The sequence below is a fragment of the Zalophus californianus genome, chromosome 3, assembly GCF_009762305.2.
Source record: "Zalophus californianus isolate mZalCal1 chromosome 3, mZalCal1.pri.v2, whole genome shotgun sequence".
NCBI lineage: Eukaryota > Metazoa > Chordata > Mammalia > Carnivora > Otariidae > Zalophus > Zalophus californianus.
Genome location: NC_045597.1, coordinates 81,104,753 through 81,121,514, shown reverse-complemented (window position 1 = coordinate 81,121,514; position 16,762 = coordinate 81,104,753). Strand labels below are relative to the sequence as shown.

Below are 16,762 nucleotides of genomic sequence, written 5' to 3'. Positions count from 1 at the left end.
GCCTCTCTGGTTCGGAGCCTAGTCTATCTCTCAGGGAGACTGGACCTGGGAGGCTAGGCGAGAATGCAAGGCCATCTACCCAACGCGCGCCCTTGGAGGAAGGTTGGCCCGGGACGCGGATCCTGGGAACAAGCAGGAGAAAGCGTCCAGGGGGTTGTGCGGACGCAGCCAACATGCCCGGCGCGCATAAAAAGGGAAGCACCTGCGCTGGACTCAGTTTCCAGGCCCAGCGGGAGAGAACGTAGGGCTCCCGAGGCTGCCCGGGTCCCGGAGCCTGTGGGCGGTACCGGGGCGAGCTCCGAATGTCATTGGCCGAGAGGCGAGCCCTGCCGGCTGTTGCGCGCTTCCATTGGGTTGCCAGATAGGAGGCGGGACCTCCGCAGCCCGCCTCCGCCTCCAGCTTTCTTGCTACTAGCTGAGCCGAGTGCAGCAGCTGTACTGGACCTCACTGGCCCACGGCGTCATGAGCCACAACTTGGACGCTGCGCGGAGCTTCTTGGAGCAGTTGGAGGCGCGAGGCGGCAGGGAGAGGGCGATCCTTGCTGGCGAGTTCAGCGTAAGTAGGCGAGAGTGGACGGCCAAACCGCGCACTCAGTCTCCTGGTCCTGGACTGTCCGATGTCTGTCCTGTGCGCCCTGCCGCGTTTTGCGCCCCCCTCCTTATGCGTCCAGGGTGTCTCCTCGCTTCAAGGTCTATTTTTCTCCCCCCGGCACCTCTCTGTCGCTCTCTCCCCTGACTCTGTCCTCATCCTCTGACCACAGAACCCCAGAGGGCGAAGTCCACGGCCGGGTTGGGCGGTGCCGTACACGCCCTTGTGTCACTGTGCCCTCATCCAGCTCCCGGAACAGTCCCGCTACTGGGTGGGGCAGGAGAAGCCGGCGCAGCAAGGGAAGGCAGGCGTGCACTTGCGCTTGACACCGGTCACCCGGGCCTCTCCAGGCACCCCGGTGATCACTTCTGTGATCATGTGGAAGAAGGGGTTAGGGGAAGAGGAACCAAGAAGCCCTACTGCGGGTGGGGGGGAAGAGGGGGTGGTGGTGTGGATGCCGGACTCTAATAGGCCCTGTGACCTAGGGTACTTTACCCGGGTCCTCTGGCGTCAGTTTCTCCTTGGGTAAAACGCAACTGCTAATGACCTGAGGAACTGGTGTGGGTAAAAAAGCGCCTAGCACATCTTGAGCGCTCAGTTTGTAGGATCCTTTGTCACTAGTTATAAATATTCTGAACATTACAATGCCGTGATGCAAGCCATGTGTAAGGAATGCTAATGCAGCGTCGTAGGCATTGGTAGGTGTTACTTACTATCGTCTGATTTTGAATAGCTGATATGATGGTAATACACTTCATGAATTATAATAATCTAACAGTAACAAAGTATCTGTAATATTTTGTTACATAAGTAATGTTATACATTATAATTCATATACATTGTATATTGTCACATATATCATACATCATCATGTTTGTTATATTAAATACATGTTCCATTACAATTATTGTTTACAATACAATGTAACACAGTTTGAGCATTTAGGGGATAGATGCTGAGAGGTTTGAGTGCAACCCTCACTGGGTGGGACTTTTGGCAAGTCACTCAATCATGTGGTGCGTCAGCTTTCTTACCTACACAATGGGGACATTAATAATAGTACTAACTTCGGGGTGACCTTGTAATGATTCAATGTCATTAGCACAGAGCCTGGCATAGAGAAGGTGCTCTGAGTTGCTATTACTATTGTATCACTACAATTACCCAGGCACCATGCTATCTAAGAGTCTGAATTCACCTCTCACAGGCCATGTACCTTGTATCCCTACAAGTGCCTCTGTGCCCCAGAACTCTGACCTTGCTCTTCTCTTCCTCTCTCCTCCCTTTCCTGGGTCGGCTAACGGTGGCTTCCACCAGGACATCCAGGCCTGCTCAGCCGCATGGAAGACTGAACGTGTGTGCTCCACTGAGGCTGGCAGTCTGCCGGGAAATGTGACGAAGAACCGCTACAAAGATGTGCTGCCCTGTAAGTCGGGGGCTTCCAGAGGGAGTCAGTGAAGATCTGCACACATCCTCCATCCCATGACAGTCCAGTCCACCCCACTGTGCTCCCAGTGCACTCCCTCTCAGATCCTTGCAATGGCTGCATTTCTCCTGAGCAGCTCACAAGAAGTGCACCCAGGTGGGATCCCTGCTGGGTGTGCAGTAACCCTGCTGGCTTTCATCCAGGAGGCCATCAGGGCTTTGATGCTCCTATCACCCCAAAGCACTTTTCTCACCTCTCCCGCTGGCAGATGATCAGACACGAGTGATCCTCTCCCTGCTCCAGGAGGAGGGACATGGCGACTACATCAATGGCAACTTCATCCGGGTCAGGCTGGGAGTCAGGGAAGGGGTGGACTTGGAGGGGGTGACAGCCAGATCTCGGTGATGAACTTAGCCTTTACCAGGGCACAGACGGAAGCCAGGCCTACATCGCCACACAAGGACCCCTGCCTCACACCTTGCTAGACTTCTGGCGCCTGGTCTGGGAGTTTGGAGTCAAGGTCAGCCTTAGAGGACGGTGAGGTGGGACTAACATTCTGAGTCCTCCCTTGGCCTTGTTTCTCCAATTCCCTGACCCAAATCACTCCCCTCTTCCCTTACCCTTCTTGTCTAGGTGATCCTGATGGCATGTCAAGAAATGGAGAATGGGCGGGTAGGTGTCCTCAACCCTCTAGAATACATTTCCTTGTGCAGGAAGGAGGCAGGAGAAATCTTGCTAGCACCTCCCTAATCCCAGGTCTGAAAGGCCCAATTCTTGAAGTGACTCCACTATTGCTCTCTTTAATTTTTTGTTGATTTTTTTCCTTTTATTCATGGCGCTCATCCCTGCAGTGTTCACAGCCCCTTTACTGCAGGTCTTCCCAACCCAAGTCTGCATCATAGACCATAAGTCCCTACACTGAGCTGTCCCTGGTACAGCTCTTACCTCTGTGTTTATCTCTCTCTCCTTTATTCATTCCACTCTAGCCATTTTGGCCTTTGCTTTTCCTCAGATGTGCTAGGGATGGCACAGTCTCAGGGCCTGTGCCTTGGCTGTTCCCTTTGCCTGGAACATTCTTCTTGGCTTGCTCTACTACCACCTTCAGATCTTTGTTCAAACGCTACTTTCTCCATGAGACCTTCCTGGATCTTACACCATTTAAAACTCCCAGCACTCCCACTCCCCTTCCTGTGTCCTATTTTCCTTCGAAGTTCTTACCATTTCTAGCATACAAGGTAATCTACACATTGTTTATTCTCCATCTCCTTGATTAGAAGATAAGTCCAGGAGTGCAGGGATCTTTGTTTTGCCTGTTAGCATAAATTAGTTACTCAATAAATGCATGTCAGCTTTGAAGGCACATGGTTTCTACATTCTGGCCTATTCAATAGACAGGGTTGGGAAGTGGGGTAAGTACTGCCCAGGAATGAATGGCTGATCATGGAATCTGTACAACCTGTAGTGATGCCCCTTTTTCATTCCTGATTTTGGTAATTTGTGGTCTATCTCTCCAATGTCAGTCTGGCTAAAGATGAGCAAACTTTACCTATTTTACTAGGTCTGTCTTGCTGCCTTTTTTTGTAAATAAAATGTATTAAAATACAGCCACACTCATATGTTTAGATATTGTATATACCCACTTTCATGCTACAATGGCAGAATTCAGTAGTTGCAAGTTGGGTGGATTGAATGGCTCACAAAGTGTAAAATACTTATTATCTGGCCCTATTTTATAGGAAATGTTAGCCGTCTCTGGGTTAGAGGTTTGTCAATTGTTGTTGCTGTTGCTGTTGCTCTTGTTGTTGTTTTTTAAAGAACCAGCTTTGGGTTTTATTTTTCTCTATTTTTTCTCTTTTATATTTCTCTATTTTTTTCATTTTTTATTTCATTAATAACTTTTCATCTTTTTCATTTCCTTCCTAATGTTATTTAGGTTTAACTTGCTCCTATTTTTCTAGTTTCTGAAACTTAGATCATTGACTTGAGATTTTTCTTTTTTCATATATAAGCATTTAATGTTATTCATTTTTCTCTAAGCACTGCTTTAGCTACATCTCACGAACTTGATAAATTGTATCTTCTTTTTCAATTAGTTCAAAATATTTTCTAATTTCCCTTATGATTTCTTCTTTGACTCATTGTATTTGACCATGGTTGTACTTAGTTTCCAAATATCTGAGGACTTTCCCATATATCTTCCTGTTATTAATTTTTAGTTAATTCCACTGTGGTCAAAGAACAACTTTATATGATTTTAATCATTTTACATATACTGAGACTTGTTTTATGGCTATGAATATGGCCTATCTTGGTAAATAGTCTATGTACACTTGAAAAGAATGTGTATTCTGCTTTTGTTGAGTGGAGTGTTCTATAAATATCAATTCAGTCAAATTGTGTCTTTTTTGAAAGACACTTTAATATTTTTGTATCTTTGCTGTATTTTATAAATCTTTACTAATTTATTTTCTCTAAATGTTCTATCAATTGCTGAGAGAGGAGTGATGAAATCTAAACTATTCTATAACTGCCAATTAGGACAAATATTATTCAAATCTTTTTGTTCATATGACTTTTTAGGGGGTCTTCTTGCCCTATTATTTGCTGAAATAATGTTGAAATCTCTAATTTTAAAATTATCTGTCTTTTCAGTTCTGTCAGTTTCTGCTTCAGCTATTTTGAAACTCTGTAATTGAATGCATATACAGTTAGGATTATGTCTTCCTGATTAATCAATCCCTTTTCCAATATGTAAGGTTCCTTTCTATCTCTGGTAATATTCCTTTTCTGAAGTGTACTATGATATTAATATAGCCATTTAAATTGTGCTAGAGTGTGCATATCTTTTTCCATTCTTTTACTTTTTATCTATATTCATCTTTATTTTTAAAGTGTCTTGTAGGTGGCATATTGTAGGGGCTTACTTTTTAATTTAGTCTGACAATCTCTGCCTTTAATTGGAGTAAATCTACCATCTTTGTTTTCTGTTTGTTCCATCTGTTCTTTGCCCCTTTATTCTTTTCTATCTTCCTCCAGATTGAGAATTATTTATTTATTTATTTGAGAGAGAGAGCATGAGTCAGGGAGAGAGGCAGAGGGAAAGGGAGAAGCAGACTCCCCACTGAGCAGGGGCCTGACGTGGGACTTGATCCCAGGACCCCAAGACCATGACCTGAGCCAAAGGCAGATACTTAACTGATTGAGCCACCCAGCTGCCTCCAGATTGAGAATTTTTATGAATCCATTTCATAGTCATTATTTACTTATTAGTTATACCTCTTTGTATTATGTGCGTAGTGTGGCTTTAGGGTTTATCAGTTATATCTTTAACTTATCAGTCTATACTCAAATAATATTATACCATTTCATTTAAAACATAAGAACCTTATACTAGCATATTTCAAATTTCTCATTCCATGCTTTATGTTATTGTTGCCATAGGTTTTAATTCTAAATATGAAATATACTCCACAATGCACTGCTATAATATTTTTGCTTTAGATTGTCTTTTTCTTATTTTTTTAATTTTTTAAGTCCAGTATAGTTAACATACAGTGTTATATTAGTTTCAGTGTACAATATAGTAATTCAACAATTCTAAATATTACTCATTGACCATCATGATAAGTGTACTCTTAATCCCTTCACCTATTTCACCCATTCCCCACCCCCACCTTCCCTCTGGTAACCACCTGTTTATTCTCTATAGTTAATAGTCTCTTTTTTGGTTTCTCTCCCTTTTTTTTCTTCATTTGTTTGTTTTGTTTCTTAAGTTCCACATATGAGTGAAATCATATGGTATTTGTCTTTATCCGACTGATTTATTTCACTTAGTATTATACCCTCTAGTTTCATCCATGTTGTTGCAAATGGCAAGATTTCATTCTCTATTCCATTGTATATATATACCACATCTTCTTTATCCATTCATCTATTGATGGACACTGGGCTGCTTCCATAATTTGGCTATTGTAAATAATTCAGCAATAAACACAGGGGTGCATATATCCTTCTGAGTTAGTGTTTGAATATTCTTTGGATAAATACCAAGTAGTGCAATTCCTGGATCATAGGGTAGTTCCATTTTTAATTTTTTGAGGAACCTCCATACTGTTTTCCAGAGTGGCTGCACCAGTTTGCATTCCCACCAACAGTGCACAATGGTTCTTTTTTCTCCACAACCTTGCCAACCCTTGATGTTTCTTGTATTTTTGATTTTAGCCATTCTGACAGGTGTGAGGTGATGTCTCATTGTGTTTTGATTTGCATTTCCCTGATGATGAGTGATGTTGAGTGAGCATCCTTTCATGTGTCTATTGGCCATTTGGATGTCTTCTTTGGAGAAATGTCTGTTCATGTCTTTTGTTCATGTTTTAATTGGATTATTTGGTGTTTGGCTGTTGAGTTAAATCAGTTCTTTATATATTTGGTATACTAACCCTTTATCAGATATGTCATTTGCAAACATCTCCCACTCAGTAGGTTGTTTTTTTTTTAGTTTTATTGTTTGTTTCCTTTGTATGCAAAAGCTTTTTATTTTGCCACAGCAATCAGATAAGAAAAGGAAATTGGTAAACAAGAAGTAAAACTTTCACTATTTGCAGATGACATGATAGTATATATAGAAAACCCTAAAGATTACCCCAAAAAATTATTAAAACTGATAAATGAATTGAGTAAGGTCGCAGTATACAAAATCAATGTAGAGAAATCTGTTGCATTTCTATACACTAATAATGAAGCAGCAGAAAGAGAAATTAAGGAAACAATCCAATTTACAATTGCACCAAAGATAATAAAATATCAAAGAATAAACTTAACCAAGGAAGTGAAAAACCTATACACTGAAAACTATAAAACACTGATGAGAAAAATTGAAGGTGACACAAATAAATGGAAAGCTATTCCATGCTCATGGATTGGAAGAAGAAATATTGTTAAAATATCCATACTATCCAAAGCAATCTACAGATTTAATGCAATCCCTAAAATACCAACAGCATTTTTCACAGAACTAGAACAAACAATCCTAAAATTTGTATGGAACCACAAAAGATCCTGAATAGCCAAAACATTCTTGAAAAAGAAATATAAAGCTGGAGATATCACAATTCCAGATTTTAAGTTATACTACAAAACTGTAGTAATCAAAACAGTATGATACTGGCACAAAAATAGACACATAGATCAACGGAATAGGATAGAAAACCTAGAAATAAATCCATGATTATATGGTCAGTTAATCTATTAATCTTCAACAAAGGAGGCAAAAATATGCCATGGGAAAAAGAGTCACTTCAATAAATAGTGCCCGGAAAACTGAATATCTACATGCAAAAAAAAAAAAGAAAAAAAAAGAAACTGGACCACTTTCTTACACCACACACACAAATAAACTCATAATGCATTAAAGACCTAAATGTGAGACCCAAAACCATAAAAATCCTAGAAGAGAGTACAGGCAGTAATTTCTCTGGCATTGGTCATAGCAGCATTCTTCTCGACATGTCTCCTGAGGCAAAGGAAACAAAAGCAAAAATAAACTACTGGGACAGAATCAAAATAAACAATCTCATTTAAAAAACAGCTTTATCAAGATGAAATTTATCCATTTAAAGTGTGCAATTCAATTGTTTTTAGTATATTCCGAAATTTAGTATATATTTAGTATATTTAGTTATGCAACCATCCCTGCAATAAATTTTACAACATTTTCATTACCCCACAAAGAAATCCTGTATCTATTGGCAGTCACTCCCCATTTCTCCATCCTAGGTAACCCCTACTCTATTTTTGGTCCCTATAGGTTTGACTACTCTGGACTTTTCATGTAAACTGAATCATATGATATGTTGTCTTTGTGACTGAGTCCTTTCACTTAGCATGTTTTTAAAATTCATGCATATTATAGCATGTGTCAGTACTTAACTCCTTTTTATTGTTGAACAGTATTCCATTGAATGGATCTACTGCATTTTATTTATTCATTTATCAGTTTATAGAATGTGAGTTGCTTCCACTTTTTGGCTATTATGAATAATGCTGCTATGAACATTTATGTGCAAGTTTTTGTGTAGAAGTATGTTTTCAATTCTCTTGGGTACATACCTAGAAGTGGAATTGCTACATCATATGATAACTCCATTCTTAATATTTTGAGGAACTGTCAAACTTTTCCACAGCTACATCATTTTACTTTCCAATCAGCAATGTATGAGGATTTGAATCCTTCACATCCTCACCAACACTTGTTGTCTGTCTTTTTTTTTCAAAACTTTTTTTTTTCAGCCCTTGTTGTTTGTCTGTCTTTTCCCCATTGAATGGTCTTGTTATCCTTGTTGAAAATCAGTTGACTATAGGGGCGCCTGGGTGGCTCAGTCGTTAAGCGTCTGCCTTCAGCTCAGGTCATGGTCCCAGGGTCCTGGGATTGAGCCCCGCATCAGGCTCCCTGCTCAGCTGGAAGCCTGCTTCTCCCTCTCCCACTCCCCCTGCTTGTGTTCTCTCTCTCGCTGTGTCTCTCTCTGTCAAATAAATAAAATCTTTAAAAAAAGAAAAAAAAGAAAATCAATTGACTATAAATGTAAGGGTTTATTTCTGGACTCTCAATTCTATTCCATTGATTGGTAGGTCTATCTTTGTACCAGTACTATACATTTTTTTATTATTGTAACTTTATAGTAAGTTTTGAAATCAGGAAATGTGAGTCCACCAAATTTCTTCTTTTTTTCAAGATTGTTTCGACTTTTCTGGGTCACTTGCTGTGCAGAAAAGAGTAATATAGCAGGCTTATGATTAAAAAAAGACCTTCCTACTAGGTTGGATCTTGCCTGGAAATTGGATTTTTAATAAAAGTGGCTCACTATGTTTGAACTGTTTATATAAACGGTATGGTTTATTTGAACACCTGCCTTCCTTCTGGGAGTCTGAAGTTGTGGTACATGCTAGTCAGAGGGTGCCCGCATAGCACATGGAGTGCCCCAGTGAATTCCCTGGGCACTGACTGCCTAATGAGCTTCACTGTGGACATTTCACACATGTTGTCACAAATCATTGCTGGGGAAATTAAGCACATTGTGTGCGACTTCACTTGGAGAAGACCGTTGGAAGCAGGAATCTTGTTTCCTTCACTTTGCCCTGTGCATCTTTTCCCTTTGCTGATTTTTTTCTGTATCATTTCATTGTAATAAATCATAGCCATGAGTACAACTGTATGCTGAGTCCTGTGAGTCCCCCTAGTGAATCATCAAACTTGAGGGTAGTCTTGGGTATCTACGACACACTCATTAATATTAACATATTAATGTTAAGATCCCCTTGCCAATATCTTCAAAAAGCCTTCTGGGATTTTGATAAGGAATGCATTGAATCTATCAATTTGGGAGCTATTTCCATCTTAACCATATTGTCTTCCATCCATGAACATGGATGTTTTTCCATTTATCTAGGTCTTCTTTAATTTCTCTTAGCAATGTTTTATAGTGTTTAGTTTAGAAGTCTTGCACTTTTGTTAAATTTATTCCTAGTTTATACTTTTTGATGCTATTGTAAACAGTGATTTTCTTAATTTCATTTTCAGTTTCCTTATTGCAAACTAAATAGTTTTCACTATATAGAAATACAATTGATTTTTCTGTTTGATATTATGTCTTGCAACCTTGCTGAACTCATTTATTAGCTTTAATAGTGTGTGGGGGGTGTGTGGTTATGTGAAAAACTTAGGGTTTTCCATATATAATATGATGTCATGTGCAAATTGAGATAAATTTGCTGCTGCTTTTCTAATCCAATACTCCTCCTTCCTTCTTCCTTCTGTCCCTCCCTATTTTCCTTTCTCCCTTCCTCCCTCCCTCCTTTCTTCCATTTCTTTTTTCCTAACTGCAGTGACTAGACCTTTCCGTACAAAGTTGAACAGAAGTGGCAAGTACAACCTGATTTTAAGTGCAAAACATTGAGTCTTTCAGCATAGGTCTAAAGATTGGTTGTGGGGTTTTTTTGTAGATGTATGTGTGTGTTGTTGTTGTTGTTTTAATCAGGCTAAGGAGTTTCCTTCCATTTCTAGTTTCCTTTGTATTTTTATCATGAAAGGGTGTTGGATTTTATCCAAAAATTTTTTTCTGCATCTATTCAGATGATCATGTGTTGTTTTATTTTCTATTAATATGGTATATGACATTGATTTTTTTTATATATATACAACCAATCTTGCATTCCTGAGATTAATCCAACTTGGTCGTGGTGTATGACCCTTTGCTGGTATTTTGTTGAGGATTTTAATGTCTTTATTAATGAAACATTAGTTAGTAGTGTTCTTTTCTTGTGATATATATGTCTAGTTTTGGTATCAGATTAATATTGCCTTCATACAGTATGTTGGGAAATGGTCCTTCAATTTAAAAAAAAATTGTGAAGGATTGCTATTAATTCTTCCTTGTTTGTTTGATAAAATTCACTAGACTGTCTTTTTTAAATGTTAAAAATGAGAAATATTTTTTATATTTAGCCACATATTTGCTTTTTCTTTACTCTTCATTCTTTTGTGTAGATCCATATTTCATCTAGTATCATGTCCTTTGTATGAACAGCTTACTTTAATATTTCTCACAGTACAGGTTTGTGATAAATTCTCTCAGCTTTTGTTCATCTGAAAGTTTTTTTTTTAATTTCAGCCTTTTTAGAATGTCACAACTTTGACCTCTGACTTGCAGAGTTTCTGACAAAATTCTGTCATTCTTATCTTTGTTCCTTAATATGTAATGTGTCTTTTCATGTGTAATGTTTTTAAGTTTCCTCTCTCTCTCCGCCCCCCCGCCGGCAATTTGATCATGATCTGCCTTGGTTTGGCTTTCTTTATGTTTATTCTCCTTATAGTTGACTTTCTTGGACTTGTGGGTTTGCGGTTTTATCAAATTTGGAAAATTTTCCAGCGATTATTTTTTCAAATATAGTTTCCATTCTCCCCTCTCTCCTCACCTTCTTCTGGACTCCAGATACACATACTTTAGACCATTTGGTATATTTCCACAGGTAACTGATTCTTTGTTCATTTTTTCCCAGTAATTTTTGTTTTTTTCATTTTAAATAGATTCTATTGCTATGTCTTCATGTTCACTGATCTTTTCTTCTGTGTCTATCTGCTATTAGTGACTTTTTAAATTTCATGTATTTTATATTTCCTCTCTAGAAGTTCCATTTCGGTATTTTCTCTATCTTTTGTTTCACTTTCATTATGTTCATGTTTTCCTTTTCATCTTCAAGTATATTTAAAATATTTTTAAAAAACTGTTTAAAGGTCTACTTCTTTCTTCATCCTTATTGGATCTTCTATTCACTTATTTTTCTCCTGGTTATGGATTATGTTTTCTTGTTTCTTTGTATGTCTAGTAAATTTTTATTGGATGCTTGACATTTTTAATTTTGTAGGTAACTGTTAGATTTTATTGTCTTCCTTTAAAGAGTGTTGGACTTTTTCTGGAAGGCAGTTAAGTTACTTTTGGAGGTTTGATCATTTTAAGGTTTGTTTTAAAGCTTTTGTAGGGCAGGTCTAGAGTAGCCTTTATTCTAGAACTAATTTCATTCTACTTCTAACATGTGGTCCTTCTTGGTTCCCTATTGAATGCCCTTATAGTCAGTTGGGTCTCTCCACTTTGGCTGGAGGAATGTAAATTATTTCTATCCCATTATGATCATTATAGGAAATATTCATCTTATAGGTCCTTAGCTATTATTCTTTTGTAGGAAGTTATTCTTGCCTGACTTCAGAGAGTTTCATGATGCTCAGATTATTATTCAGCTAATAATACTCAAGGGGACCATATGCAGACTTCTGAAATTTTTAACTCTTGTTTGCATAGCTCTGTTCTTTCCAAGACTCTGCCCTTCAAATTCTAGCTGCTTTGGCCTCCCTGAGCCATGATCTCTGGCTCCTCAACTCAGTGGGATCATTGGACTATCCATGTCCTGCAGGCTGATGACTGCCTCTAGGCAGTAAGCTGGGGCAGTCATAAGATTTGATCCATATGTTTCCCTTTGTTCAGTGATCATAATCCTGCAATACCTGTGGTCCAATGTCTGAAAATAGTGGCTCATATGTTCTGTCTAATTTTTTTTTGCTTACAGTATGAGAATATTCTGGCCTGCCTTCCTCCTGCATAGTCAGAAGCACAAGTCTCCACTGTGTCTGTGTGTTTAATCTGACAAGGCTCTGCCAGCCGGCCTGCATGATAGCTACAGCTATCTGTGCTTCCACCAGCAATGCCTGAGGTGTCCTGTGGGGGGGGGGGGGAATGTATTGAGCTGGAACTCTAAAGCAGACTACTGCTCTTCACTCCCTGCCCTTTCTCCCTTGCCTTTTGCAGAAAAAGTGTGAGCGTTACTGGGCCCAAGAACAGGAACCACTACAGATTGGACTTTTCTGCATCACCCTGGTGAGCTGGGGCAGAGGTGGGAATAGTGTTTTGTGAAGTCTTGGATGTTGTGGGAGGTTTCACAGAAGATTTTCAGGGAAGCTTTTGGGCTGGGCCTGAAAGGATGAGTTTTCCCACAGTCCCCTCACACTGCAGGGAACCCTCTGGTATTAGGGTGCAATAGCCAGAACTCAATATATACATTGCTTTTGCATTTTATCTATGATCACGGTTATCTCTGTTATATAAATGTGCCTGGTTAAGTTCTTAAAATCCCCATTTCCCTTACCATTTCATAACTCAGGAAAATCTCTTACCTCAAGTCAAATATAGTTGGTACATAATAAGTACAATAAAACTTTTGTAGAACAAAAGAAATCTTTTTTCTTTTTTCACTATAAATGAGCTTGTTGGGGTTTTTAATCATAGTTCTTTCTCCCCTCTATCAAATGTTTCCTTCAGGAAAGCCATGGGGGATGTTTGAGCTGAATGAATTTTTAAAAATATGTTGCCTTTGAGTTTTAATGAGAAATGCTTTGTTTTCTGCAAATGTCTTTTGGCACCTGTGGTCTTTGCTCTCCTCTCTCTTCCCACCTGCCCCACATCCTCAGACAAGGGAGACATGGCTGAATGCAGACATCATGCTCAGGACCCTCCAGATTACTTTTCAGAAGGTACTTAAAGGGAGGAGGAGGCTCCCATATGGGGAGAGCTATTTTCTGTCTCTGTTTTCTCATTTGTAAAATGGGCATTAGCAATAGTACCTATCTCTTCAGTTATTATCTGTTGGATTTAAATGGAAGATGTTTAGAACTGGGCCTGACAAGCAGTAGGTACTCAATAAATGCTTTTTTATTATTTGCCACTCTTTTCCTGTGTTTCAGGAATGTCGTTCTGTGTACCAGCTGCAATATATGTTCTGGCCAGACAGAGGAGTCCCTAGCAATCCTAAACATGTGCTCACCATCGTGGAGGAAGCCTGTTGCCTCCAGGGATGTGGACCCAGCCCCCTCTGTGTCCACTGCAGGTTTAAGAAATGGGTTTTATGGGGGTCTGGTGAGACAGAGATGACTGCGGGTGGGGGGGATGTGGAAGGCAGGGAGGCCAGTGCAGGCCTTGAAGCCAGTGTCACAGTTTGAGTGCCTCTTTTGAAAAACCTGAAGCCACACTAGCTTGTGCTGTATCAACTGAAATTTAGCATTTATTGAGTGCAGACTGCCTGCGGGAGAGTAGTAAACACAGAGTTGATGCTCAACAAATGTAAGCAATTAAAAAGTTTTTTTCTTTTAAATTGTAATCTGGGGATTCTGAGAATCAAAAGGTGCTGCAGGGGATCCTCGATTAGGACCTTCACTCCCAACCCCAAACGCCCCATATAAAAGGGGTTGTGGGCAGGTCCTGACTAAGCTTATGCTTATTCTTGCCTGTCAGCGCAGGTTGTGGGCGAACAGGTGTCCTGTGCACTGTGGATTATGTGAGACAGTTGCTCCTCACCCAGGTATGAATAGGGCATATGTGTGCTTATGTGCAGTGCAGGTCCCATGCCCACCAGGTCCTGCTCATGTGCCCTCTCTGCCCCAGATGATCCCACCTAACTTCAGCCTCTTCAACGTGGTCCTGGAGATGAGAAAGCAGCGGCCCGCAGCTGTGCAGACAGAGGTGAGAGCCTCAGTCTCCTCAATACAAGGACACATCCCTCCTCCTCTTGTCTTCCCTTTCTGATGATTCCTCTTCCCCCACCAGGAGCAGTACAGGTTCCTATACCACACAGTGGCTCAGATGTTCTTCTCAGCAGTCCAAAACACCAGCCCTGTTTACCAGAATTTCAAGGAGGTACCAAGGTCCCCTTCCTACTCTCTTCCTGCCCACCATCAACACCCTCAGAGACCAGGACCCAGAGCAGAAGTCTTTGGCCACCATCACTGCAGCATCTAGCCCATGGACTCCTTCTGGGAGCAAAGACTGACTATGAGATCCACTTTTGTCCTCCTTGCTACCTTATCAGACTATTCCTCTTAAGCTTCCCCACCCCAGAATCCATGGTCACCTCCATCAGGAGTCTGGCCAGTTTCCTCCAAGTTTCATACCCTCTCCCTCCTGTCTTTCCCCAGAATTGTGCCCCAATCTACGACGATGCCCTCTCCTTCCAGACTTTCCAGACCCTTCCCACCACACCGCGCCCACCTGGCAAGGTCCTCAGGTACCCAGCTCCATCTCCTCGTTCTTCCCTTTCCAATTTCTCATGCTCAGAGGCTAACCCTTTCCTCGCCCTTGAAACTCCAGCCCTTCCTTGCTGTTCAGTTTACCAAATATTCACTGGCTCTTTCTTTGAACTGAGTCCGGGAACCTGACCCAAGATGACACTTTGATCCCAGAGATCCCATTGCCTCTGCCTCTAAGTCTAGCCCCTATGTTAGCCCTTTCTTTGCTTCCCTAGACATTAATTTAGCAAATATTTCTTGAGGCCGCCCACTTGTCAGGCCTCATGTCATGACTCTGGGGACACAGAGTCAACCTTGGTTTGCAGCAGATTTCACCCCCACGTCCTTTAGACTAGCTCTCCATTTTGAGGCTATCCCTCCCTCTCTTTTAGATGCCACTTCCTCATTCTTTTATTCGGACATGTACACAGAAATGACCACCCCTCAGTACCAATACCCTGCCCCATTCACCTGCCAGGCTGTCCCCTTCCCTTCACCCACCTAACCTGCCAGGCACTCGAGACACAGAACCGAGATCCAGAGACCGCTCCCTCTCTCCCCTGAGACCTGCCCGCCTGCTTTCCCCGACCTGCGACCGGCGAGCAGCCTCGGGCGGGAAGGAAGCCGGCGGTTGGCGAGCTAAGCGCACTCCCCACCCCCTCCCTCCCTTGGCTCAGTCGCTTCACTTCCTCCCCCGCCCGCCCCATCCGCAGAAGCATCTCGGTGTCTGGGCCCCCGGCCCTCGCCATGGCCGACACGTACGCGGTGGTGCAGAAGCGCGGGGCGCCCGCGGGCACCGGGGCGGGGGCGCGAGGGCGCGGCGCGGAGGAGGCGCCGCTCTACAGCCAGGTGACGCCGCGCGCCCGGCGGCCGCAGGCGCACGCGGAGGACGCGCGTGGGTTGCTGCCCGGCCGCGGTGAGTCCGGGGCGGGGCGGGCCGGGCCGGGCCGGGCCGGGGCGCTAGGCGGGAGGGCTGGCACTCACCTGCGCCTTCTCCAGACCCAGTCTTGCTGGGGTCGGGAAGTCCCTGACGGCCTCAAGGAGCTCCCCCCCACCCGACACACACACACACACCCGCCCCCAAGTCCGGCCTGGTCAGGGTCTAAGCTGACGTACGTGCTCTCCCGGCCACGCCTCTGGGACTGTTGGCCAACTCCGGTCACGGCCGGAAAAGGGTGCCAGGCCTAGCCTTGGACTCAAGGCTGGGTCCGTTTCTCTGGCGACGCTAGCTAGTCCAGGCGGACACGTCCGTTTCCGCTACCCGCCCTCCGGCTGCCCTCACCGCCCTGGCCCCCAGCCTGCCAGCTCAGGCCCCGGGAGCCTGGAGGATGCAGTTCTGCCCCGGGTGGGTTCCGGAGCTCCGTGGGGCTGCCTGAGTCAATCCTTGGGGGGTGGTTTTCTGCCCGCAGTTCCTGCTGACCAAAGCCCTGCTGGGCCTGACGCCTATGAGGATGTGGTGGATGGAGCTCAGAATGGTGGGCTAGGTGAGTCAAAGCCTGGGTTGCTGGGCCTCCGCAGCTTTGACCAGGATTTGGGGGTTTAGGGATGGTGGCATGGGGCTCACACTCTCCTGAGTTCTGCGGATTTGGCTGCAGTAAACAACCAGGGCCTGGAGGCTTAAGGATGACCTTCCACACATCTCCGTGCTTCAGCTTCTCCACGAAACACATGGTGCCCTTCTTCCAGGCTTCAACCTGCGCATTGGAAGGCCTAAAGGGCCCCGGGACCCCCCTGCTGAGTGGACCCACGTGTGAACGCTGCACCCTGCCTGCCTGCTGCCTCACATGGGCACCTGGACTGCTGACGGCCATTCTCTGCTATGTGAAGTGTTGGAAATGGGAATGCTGGTCCTGGATCAAAATAAAAGTTTCTCAGGGTGGAAATGTAGGGGCTTTGCCCCAATGATTATAGTATTCAAGGCTTGAGGCTGGGGGAGGTAGTTGGGAGATAATGGCTGGTGAGACTGCAGTGAACAGATTCAAGAATAAACATCAGGAACGGGCCCAACCCCAGGGGACTAGGCAGGTTCTCCCAGGTGTGAAGAAAAGGATGGGCAGATGGGCTTCTGGAGACTTCGCCATCACCACATAATGGACTAGTTCATCTCAATATCTGAGCCTCCCTCACTTAAACACTCAGCTGG

At 43.0% G+C, this 16,762-nt stretch overlaps 1 protein-coding gene across 5 annotated transcripts; it reads left to right on the top strand.

Annotated features, from left to right (window-relative positions):
• Window positions 1-374: 374 nt before the first annotated feature.
• Window positions 375-16,502, top strand: PTPN18 (protein tyrosine phosphatase non-receptor type 18). 5 transcript variants are annotated; one of them, XM_027590021.1, is made up of 15 exons: window positions 375-556; window positions 1,907-2,015; window positions 2,284-2,360; window positions 2,440-2,535; window positions 2,649-2,687; window positions 12,371-12,439; window positions 13,030-13,092; window positions 13,303-13,445; window positions 13,850-13,916; window positions 14,000-14,077; window positions 14,162-14,251; window positions 14,530-14,618; window positions 15,333-15,535; window positions 16,029-16,103; window positions 16,306-16,502. In XM_027590021.1, exons 1-15 carry the CDS (start codon window positions 464-466, stop codon window positions 16,371-16,373), a joined length of 1,359 nt encoding a protein of 452 aa, XP_027445822.1. In that variant the 5' UTR covers window positions 375-463; the 3' UTR covers window positions 16,374-16,502. The 5 variants fall into 5 exon arrangements, 3 of the variants coding, with proteins under 3 accessions (XP_027445822.1, XP_027445824.1, XP_027445823.1); XM_027590023.1 differs by having other exon boundaries at window positions 16,215-16,355; XR_003519193.1 differs by lacking the exon at window positions 14,530-14,618.
• Window positions 16,503-16,762: the final 260 nt, after the last annotated feature.